Source organism: Poecilia latipinna, unplaced genomic scaffold (assembly GCF_001443285.1).
Source record: "Poecilia latipinna isolate Pla-1442-1.1 unplaced genomic scaffold, P_latipinna-1.0 Scaffold5557, whole genome shotgun sequence".
Classification (NCBI taxonomy): Eukaryota; Metazoa; Chordata; class Actinopteri; order Cyprinodontiformes; family Poeciliidae; genus Poecilia; species Poecilia latipinna.
In genome coordinates, this window is record NW_015118173.1 from 1 (window position 1) to 9,925 (window position 9,925).

General features: G+C 36.1%; 2 protein-coding genes across 2 annotated transcripts; one reads left to right on the plus strand and one right to left on the minus strand.

The window, feature by feature from the left end:
* The first annotated feature begins 6 nt into the window (after positions 1-6).
* Positions 7-9,668, plus strand: LOC106943613 (putative ATP-dependent RNA helicase TDRD9). The gene is made up of 4 exons (XM_015026925.1): positions 7-156; positions 8,071-8,141; positions 8,240-8,310; positions 9,397-9,668. The coding sequence occupies exons 1-4, from the start codon at positions 44-46 to the stop codon at positions 9,637-9,639; spliced, it is 498 nt and encodes a 165-aa protein (XP_014882411.1). The 5' UTR covers positions 7-43; the 3' UTR covers positions 9,640-9,668.
* Positions 1,305-6,839, minus strand: LOC106943612 (protein RD3-like). The gene is made up of 3 exons (XM_015026924.1): positions 6,416-6,839; positions 4,734-5,063; positions 1,305-2,282 (listed from the first exon to the last, which is right to left on the minus strand). The coding sequence occupies exons 2-3, from the start codon at positions 5,033-5,035 to the stop codon at positions 1,949-1,951; spliced, it is 636 nt and encodes a 211-aa protein (XP_014882410.1). The 5' UTR covers positions 5,036-5,063; positions 6,416-6,839; the 3' UTR covers positions 1,305-1,948.
* Positions 9,669-9,925: the final 257 nt, after the last annotated feature.

Consider the following 9,925-nt stretch of genomic DNA (forward strand, 5'->3'; position numbering starts at 1 on the left):
CCTTCTCTTCTTTCTGGCTCTGAGTGTGACGGTCACTTCCATCATGAAGCCAGCCTTTACAGGGGAACAGATTTCGAAGTGGTTCACATCAGGGACCACACTCGCCACCTTGAACCTAAAAGATAACACCGAAAGTTCTACTCCGGCAGAGCCCAGGTAAGGAAAATTACCTGGTCTCAATGAACATTTTACGCTTAATTGGTGTTAGCATTAGTTAGCTAGCGTCACGTGGTCTGGTTCGGCGGTTCCAGAAACTACTACTGTGCTTCGAGTTGAGTTAGAAAATGGTTCAATATCGAACTATAAGTTATATATTTTTTTCTCCTATAAATTTACAGCTTGTAACAAAATGTATGGTTTCACGTTTAAACTAACACACGTGGATTAGCAATGTTTGTAAAAAAAAAAAGTTAAAAGATATTTAACTTGATTTGTAAAACCATTAAAATATTTCTAATTATTGTTGTCACATAGCCGTATTTCCTTATAGTACAACATAACTTGACATTTCTATGTGGCATGTGTTTTCACAAGGAAGTTCTAAATTTAATTTGAAATAAACCAAAGGTCCAAAGCAGAGTTTTGTCATAAAAAAATAAAAGAAAATAGCATTTTTATCCTTGCTGTTTCTGTCTTGAATCAACATAAATAAACATATAGTCTTAGACTTCAATAGTGTCAAAGAAAATCTAGCTTTTTGCAAGTTTTTAATAATTTTGTTTATAAATAGACTTGACATAACAAAATTTGCTGGATGATAAACTGTCCAAGAAATTGTTGCGATTAATGATAATATTGTTTTGAGACCATTTTCAGCTAATATAATAGTAACATAATAAAGGTGCAAGTTTGCCCTTATAAACATTAATTTTGTAAAGAACTCTCCACACTGCAACTGGAAGACATTTTAAAAAGCCAAAAAAAACTTTACAACACAAAACAATAAATAAAATTAAAGTAATTTTATTCATTTTATCAATCCATTAATAAAATGGATTCTGATGTCTCTAAACAAAATTACTATTCAAAAAATATCAATCAGAATGGAAATTATCCAGCTCATTTTAATTTATCACAAGAGTATTTGAATTTAAAATGGTATAACAAAGCAGCTGCACTGACATGGCAGCCTAAACTAGATGTTTTTTTTAATGGTTTATTGCAGGGCTGGACTGTATGGCTGGAAAAACCTATCATGATATTAGACTTTCACATCAATAATTGTTGATAATTATTGATGGGTTTTTTTGTGATATGTGAAATACTATCAGACCTTTCCTCTTCCATGCACAGTTTTCACTCCACACTTGTAAGCAGTTTTGAGGCACGGTGGTGAAACCTGAAACTGCTGCTTTGCAAGTTACTCAATAGGTTGTTGCTAGGTAACCAAAGAATGAGAGTTGCTAGGTAAAAAAAGAGGGAGTGAGTTAGTTGACTACACCAACCTTGCTTAGCTAGCTGTGAGAGGTTGAGAGGCTAAAGGCTGTCCTCTGCCTAGATCTCCCAGAATGCTGTGCAGTTCTTGATCGGCATTCAGTGAATATTCTACGTATTGAATATTTGATCAGATGCATTATCTATTGATATTGATCACTTGTCTATCTTGATATACGTTATTGGTTTATTGTCCAGTCCTACTTTATTGCGTAGATTTTAAAAAATGTTGAGGAAAATTGTGTGACTTTTTTTTTGTATTTCTTACATCATGAAAACTCTACATAGAGAAAAAAAAATCTCAAATGTTAATAATGAAAGCATCTTCTTCATATTTACAAACCTATTCTTCGTTACTACAGGATTGCTACAGCCCTCTGGTACAATACAAACTCAAACGAGGGGTTTTCATTAGTACGTAAACCAGTTGTTGGGGGAGAAATATCTTTCACAGAATTGATCCTTGGCTTATTGCAGGACATTTTCCCATTTCTCCACACTAGGGTGTATCTTCTCACAGTGTTGTACTCTCTCCTTTGGGTCTCAGAGGCACGGGGTAGTAGTACGGAAGATCCCAGGCCCTGCTGGGTGTGAACGAACTTGAGTGGCGCATGGCCCGATCCACATACCCAGAGACCGTTGGGATCTCTTCCCTTTCATGACTTCCACCCTGGGGCATTATGGGAGTGACCGAGCCCTGCTTCTTGTACTGGCTGCTCCAGACCTCCATTGATAAGCCTTCTTCTTCAATTGATTGTCTTTGGCTGAGGAAGTCGATCAGGATGTGCTTGAAGATGGTTGCCAGCTCCCAGTGTCGTACGTCGTTGGTGACGATCACTTCACGAAACCTGTTAAAATTTAGTAACAATGACATTTTATTTTACCATTTACTTCAATCAGGATGTAGTTCATACCTCTAGTTTTTATGGTTTTTATCTTCTTTTTTTATGAATCAGTTTTGATATTGAAAATTTAATTTTTGGAAAATCTGGATTTATTTTGTACCAATGCACTCTTTGGGTTTCCATATTCTGAAGTGATGTCTGCACACACAGGGCCGCCATCTTGTTTGAGAAGTTTTTTGCAGCTTCTATTCTACAGTGCAGTATAGGACCGGGCTACGATTTAATATTTGTTTTATATTGTGAGAATAAAGTCATAATATTACAAATATAAAGTCTAATCAGAATAAAATCAAAATAATATGAAAATAAACTGATTTATTCTGGTAATATTGTATTAGGAGAATGAAGTAGTAGTCCTAAGAGAACTCCACATAAAATAACAAAAAAATTTGGAATATAGAGAATCTTATGAAGTTATACTTTGGTGTAATTTTTACAAATATGGAAACACTTCATCTTTTAACATATCGGCATCTAATTATTATAAGTAACAGGACTTTGAAACAATTGAGCAAATGATCGTCTATTTTGAAGAAAGAACCACACAGACTCGTGTCAGATCGAGATAATTCTGTTCAAGCTTTTCAGAACAATTTTTTGTAATTTTATGACGTTCTTCTAGTAAAACCATCTTTATTATGGCAATATTCTTGTATTTAAACAAAAATTTTGTGGCCTGGTCCTAAACTTTGCTGTACAACTCACAGAAGGGATGATGGAAGTCAAAACCACTTTTTGAAAATATTTTTTGTCATTTGCAATTTCCTTTTTTAGTAAGGAAAGCAAGAAAATAATTATAGCATTACTGCAAAATTGGATCTGGTAGATTTTATTTTTAAGTTGTATCTCCCAGCCATCATCCTGGCATTTTTAAGATGGGACATATTCAGAAAAGGCCACAGAAACATCTCAGTCGTGCTATTTCTCTCTTTTTTATGTTTTGGTTATATAAGCGCACATTAATGACCCGGCTGTGAGTTGTTTTGTGTGATAAGTGGGTCACAGCGCTGCTCAGTCATATGCTCTTCATCCTTTTTTTTCCCTTTCTAGCTAAAAACTGAGGGGAAACCCTTCTAGTCACGCCATACGAAGCCTTTCAGACCTTTCATGATCACACATTAAACACTTATTAACCTTTCAGTGCAGCAGATAATTGAGTATTTCAGTGAAATCTTTTACATGTGGATACAAGAACATAACTTGGCACATATGTTCTAAGTGCTTACATTCATGAAAAATGTTACTGAAAAATTCAAGTTGGTCAGGAAAAATTTATTTTTCTATTAAATTAGCAAATATTTATCACACACTTTTTGAGTAAAATCCTAAATTGTCATAGAAATAATATTTACTGATTAGATATGCCATGGAAAAATAATTTGTGCACTATTGGCATTTGATTGAGTGTGGTGTCAAATCAGAGCCTTACATATTTTCATGATCTTGTTTCCTTTTTCTGGTGGATATTTTTTCAAAATGGCCGCCATTGTTGTTATGATGGGTACAGCTAACCAAAAAGTTAGGTACACAAACCACTAATTTATAAAAACAAGAAACTTGGCTATGCTAACATAAACCATTAAGCAAACAAAAAATGTGTAGAACCAAATGCTAAATTGCAACACAAACAAAAGGTTTACGCTAAAAACACAAAACAATTAGCTGCAGCTTGTGCTAAACTCCTAAATACACATGAAAAAAATAGCTAAGCTCATGCTGCACTGTTAAACACACAAAACAATTAGCAGAAGCTTGTACTAAAGCGCTAAATATTCAAAAAAACATTAGCATAAGTTTACGCTAAACCACTAAGTACAAAAAAAAGTATGGATGTTTATCCTAAACTGATAAATACAGCAAAGCAATTAGCAGAAATTTATGCTTACCCACTACACACAGAAAAATTTACAGAAGATTAGTTTGTTTAGCTAAATCACTAAACAAACAAAAAAATAGCAGAGATTTATGCTAAACTGCTAAATAAGGCAAAAACAAAATTAGCAAAAGCTAATGCTAGCCATTAAGACAACTGCCTTTTGGTGTCTCACATTTTTATCTCCTTCCAGTTGACGACCAGACCAGCGTGAGACTTGCAAACAGCAACGTCTCACATTTTTGTGTCCAGTTTTGCTACGTGTTATTACTGTAAAGTCGTATGAACGGGATGAATAAAATGAAAAACATACGATGTGACATAAAGTTCGTCCATGACTTGAAAATGGGTAATTTTATGGCAATACTTTGTTTAAAAATGGTGGCCATCTTGAAAAACGGAGACCTTTCTGAAATTCAAGTGGCTATGGGTAAATATGCGATTTGAGGGGTGACCTTGGCTCTAAGTTGTATTGATATAGTTGAAGCTGGACATTGTTGGCATTAAAACAAGAAAACAACCTTGAGACGACGGTGGCTGTGTCGACGGGTGGAACCTGTGAGCAGAGGAACTGCAGCTGGTGCAGCTCTGACGACGAGACGAGGGTTCGTAGGTTGGGGTATTTCTGGAACCAGTGGAGACCCAGGGCGCTGTGGGCCAGCCGGTTCTCCCGCTCCAGTTGTCTTGCCAGACGTTCTCGCTCCTCCACGTGCCACAGCAGCTCTGTGAGCAACATATGGCCGAGCACAGGCTCCACTCGGCTTGGAGGTCGAGTCTGTGCTCTCGTTTGATTGGACCATTTCATCCAGCCGAACAGAGGCATGGCTCTTTATGCTAACAGGCCCTGAAAACTGAGGAAATGAGTATTAATCTGTCTTCATTATAAAGTAATAATTAACAGTGGAATTTTGTTGCATATAAAATTTCATTTATATGCAACAAATTAAATTTTGTTGCATATAAAGTGCTTTTCCATAAAAAAAAATTCTAAATGCTTTTATTTTATTTTATTGAAATGAAGCTCTCATTTTCATTATTTTATTTTTCTTTGGGATCAAGTATTTTTGAATTTATTTGAATTTTTAAAAATGCAGGGCTGCAGCTAAATTACTTTAGTGATCGATTATTCTGTCGATTATGTTTGACGATTAATCGATTTAAAAATTCTTGCACATTTTGCAGATTGTTCATTTTAACCACTTAAACTTATTTTATACAACATTACACAAATAATTCAATTCCTGTTTTAAATAAAAAAATATTGCCTAAAATGTAATTAATTTAGTGTACACTTGGTCATTTGTAGCAAAGGATTCTTCTGCGGCTAAAAAAGTTCTTCTCACATTAACTTGTGAAAAGCCCATTCTGCCTGACTTAACATTAATACAATGTGGGGCTAATCAGCTGATAAATTTTTGGATTAACCGATTGATAAGGCAGAAAAAGGTGCTTAGTAAGGATTATTATTATTTTTAAAGGTTTTGTTGGCTCTAGTGGCATTTATTTGGAAGTAGCCTGACAGGGAAGAGGGCCACGAGAGAGGGGATCAAACCAGGCCGGGAATCAAACCCGTGACCACCGGCATGAGGACCAAGGCCTCAGTACATGGGCCGCGCCCTGCCCCTGTGCCACCACAGCACCCCCATTAGTAAGGATTATTTTTAACAGAATTTCAACCAGGCGAAATTAAATTATACCGCTTGAGGAGGAATTTATTTGCAGACAAAGAAGGGTTTTTATTCATCTTAAATTCAAAATATTTATATTTTTTGTACAGTTTTGTCCTAATTACTGCCCTAAATATGTTATTCCAGCAGTTGGCCTTTTTTGTGTCTGTCAACAATTACTAAATTAGTTGACAATACGGCTACCCATTCCAGCCATACTGTAGCTATATTTCAGTTCAGCTCCAGTACTGAGCTGTACTGCTGATAATTTTTTTGTAATATTGACCCAGATGAGCAATGTGACCTCTGGTCTGATTGGGTCGAAGACGGTTTTCACTTCAAGTCAAACGGCGCTCTGATTTGGCCCAGATTTCTCTGTGTGACTCGTTCTGTTGCCGCCTGCGGGGTCCAAGGTCAGCCTCATCAAAACTGCATAGTGGTGTTTTGAATAATACACAACAGAGCCTTTAGGCATCAGAAGGGGTTTGCACATGCACATAAGACTGAAATCTTAAAGAAAATAAATCTGTACTCACTGGTGAAACAAAACTGCACTGCTGACTCTGCTGTAAGCTTTTGAGAGACTTGGCACAGAAGAGCTGCTCACATGGTGCTCCCTCCAGCGTTGCGCTTCTATAAATCTACTGTAGCAAAGTTGCCTCTTCCTCCTGCTTCTTTTGGTGGTAAATGTTGAGTTTTGGCTGCAGTCCTGGACTGTTTTCTCCTTTTTCTTTTGTTCTGCGGTGATTGTCTTGTCCTCCCACTGCTCCCGTCATGCAGACTTTGTCGGGGAGAGTTAGTCGCCCGCTGCTAACTGACTAAGAGCTGTCACCTCTCCTATCCTTTCACCTCACTCTCCTCTGTGCAGTGTGCAGCTTTGTTGTAAGGTCAGCTGCTTTGTAGCTTCCACGATATGTGTGCAGTGGAGAGAAAGAGGATGAGAGTGCATGTGTGCTCACAAGCCGTGGGTGTATTTTGTTCAAGCCCTCGTATTGCTGTCTGTTTTTGCATTGAAATGCTCGGCTTGCTCACACTGCAAGGCGCGCTTCTCCTCAGGCCACAGAGCAAACGGCCTGGCTGAGTGTGCCAGAGCGAAATTCAAAAGGAGGAGAGAGTTTGAGTAAAGTAGCTAGTGTGGTAAATTAGGTATGTTGCAATTAATCGCATGATAAATTAAAACGAGCTCAATAATTTGCATTTGCATTATTTATCATCTTCTACCAAAAACTGGATATTAAAAGTCTCCAGTCTGGGCCTGTGGTCCCACTTAGCTCTTTAATTGAAGGACAGTTTTGTTGACAGAAACTCCATAATTGATTGTTTTGATATTTAAAATATCCCATTGTGAAATGTTCATTAGAAATGGAAGTTTATTGATCTTTGAGAATGTTATGTCGTTACCATTATATCACTTTTAAATGGTCTCAAAATAACAATTTTATCGTTTATCGCAATAACTTCTGGGGTAATTTATCGTCCAGGAAAAATTATCGTGACAGGCCTGTGGGCAATAAGGCTTAAAAAATAAATCGGATTTTTTTTGTACTATATTCATTAATTATAATAATAGCAATAAAATCAAGATTATGGACATGTATGGCCATCTTCTTCATGAGTCTGTCTTGGGAAAACTTTCCTGCCAACAATAACACTTTGAAGAATCTGAATTGATGAGTTACAACTTTTAATTTCCCTTTGGGATCTATAAGTTATTTTTTAATTTAAATTTTAATCTATTTTTTGTGCTTACTTGAAAAAAAAAATACAAATGACAAAATATTTTCAAAAAGTGGCCTTTATTTTTTTTAACCCTCCTGAGAGTTGCTTTAAGGCCAGACTACGATACTTTTAAAATTTATTTAATTACGAGAATATAGTCATAATATTAGCAGACTAGTGATGCAATTTTACCAGAACAAAGTCTTAAAATTACAAACAAAAGTAATTATGACATGCTTTTAAAAAAACAGCCGTTTTTGGGCAATAATTTATTGTATTTTGGTGTCTGAAAATGGAAATTTTTCAAAAACCTCCAGATTAAGTCACAGTGGAACGGCACTGAGCCGTTATCTAGCAACCCCAGCCAAGCCCGGCCCGTTACCTAGCAACCAAACAGAACTCCACTACATTGCTGGGACATGAAGGCAGAAGTTTAGAACAGGAATGTGACTGCTTATGTTGCTTTTCTCAGTCCGGTAAAACCTGATGATTCCAGCCAGAAAGCTGATGTTGGACGGATCCAAAACCCAGAACCTTCGAGGAGTGAGTAATGGATTACATGATTTAGTAGTAGATTCCACCCACATACAGTACTAGATTGTTGTGAATTTACCTCTCCCTTCACTGTTTTGAATGTTTAGGTCCTCCTCCTGTTTCTCCCTGCTCCAGTTTTGAATGCCCAAGCTTACCCATAACCAAAGACAAGGAGCAGGTAAGGCACTAATGCATTTTCCTCCTGGAGTTTATTTTTGGGTCATTGCAGAGTTTTACTTAAATTGACATTATGTCCTCAGGACAGAAGCCCACTAAGTCTTAATGTTTGCTTCTAAGAAGTGCAGTTACTTTTATATGTGCCTGTACAGCAGGAGCCCACATTGAGTGTTATTAGTGTCGTGAATATCAATGGAGTTATTCAAGCGTTGACTCTTTTCACTTTCTAATGTGGGTAAAATATAATTTCATATTGTCTTAAATCAGCTTAGAACATCCATTAAGGACTCATCGATATGAGGATTTTAGCCGATGTTAGATAATATTTCTGTTATGGTTGATAACCGATATTTACCAATATTATATTTTTTTTATACGGCTGAAATAATTTATCAGATTAATTGTGATAAATCGATAATTTTAATTACTGTCAACTAGTTTAGTAATTGATTAATCGCTAACTAGCATATTTTGTCACAAAATAGATCAAATGATGAAAGTAAAACATATTCAGAGCAGCAATTAAGTCAAAATTGTACAAATATACATATATATTCATATTTTTCATTTAAGATTAAAAAAAAAAAACTATCTGTAAATGTTCTATCCAAAACTCCGTAAGTGTAATAGTTTTAGGTTCACCTGGTTCAAATTCTGTAAAAAAAATAAAATAAATAAAATAATCATATTAAGCACTGTTGGTCTAAGAAAAGAATAAACAAATCAGCCCTACACTCTTCTGTCAAGCAGAAATGTTTTTTTAGCTGCAGATGCATTATTTTCTACAAGTGATCAAACTTACTCTAAAGGAATTCTATGTTGTCGCATTTTAGGCCATAAAATGTTTATTTTCTTGTTATAAAAAGTAATTTATGTAATGTATTTCTAATATTGTATAACAAATACTACATGGGCAGTCCCCACTCTTATGAAACACTCACAAATGTCAAGAAAATCAAAATAAACATTGGTTTTTAATGTCGGCCCAGTATAGTCACCAATGCACTATAATGTCTGTTTCTTTATTTGCAGTGACATGATGGTTTATTCCAACAGGTTCACTTTAACTGTCCTCATCTGCTTCTAGCTAATTTCCTTCATAGAAAGCAACTCGGTTGTGATCGTTCGAGGAGCCACCGGCAGTGGCAAGACCACCCAGCTGCCACAGTTCATCTTGGACCACTACAATGAGAAAACCGCCTCCTGCAACATTGTGGTCACACAGCCGCGCAAGATTGGAGCCACCAGTATCGCTCGCTGGGTTGCTGCTCAGAGGAAGTGCATCCTGGGCAGTCTGGTGGGATATCAGGTTGGTACACCTGTGAAGTAGTAAGTGAGTTTGTGTTTGACATACTGATGTTTGTGCACATTAATTTACGACCAGTGTTTTAAATTCTGGTTTTATTTAGAAATCTTAAAGCAAAAATGGATGTTAAAGGGGACCTTTTACTCAAAATTCACATTTTGCTTATTTTTATACTTCCATTTATGTCTCTACTGCTTCTAAAAACCCCAAGCCCAAGTGTTTAAAAAACACAACCAAACTGACCAAAGTAAAAAAAAAAAAAAAAAAAAAAAAAACCCCAAACTGTTTTTTTTGGAAAAAATTTTATTTT

Excerpts from the sequence above, each read along its gene's own strand:
- LOC106943613 (XM_015026925.1), top strand. The coding sequence starts at position 44 with ATGAAGCCAGCCTTTACAGGGGAACAGATTTCGAAGTGGTTCACATCA. Across the intron at positions 157-8,070 it reads TCTACTCCGGCAGAGCCCAG|TCCGGTAAAACCTGATGATT; the intron begins GTAAGGAAAATT and ends TGCTTTTCTCAG. Across the intron at positions 8,142-8,239 it reads AAACCCAGAACCTTCGAGGA|GTCCTCCTCCTGTTTCTCCC; the intron begins GTGAGTAATGGA and ends TTGAATGTTTAG.
- LOC106943612 (XM_015026924.1), bottom strand. The coding sequence starts at position 5,035 with ATGCCTCTGTTCGGCTGGATGAAATGGTCCAATCAAACGAGAGCACAG. Across the intron at positions 2,283-4,733 it reads ACAGCCACCGTCGTCTCAAG|GTTTCGTGAAGTGATCGTCA; the intron begins GTTGTTTTCTTG and ends AAATTTTAACAG.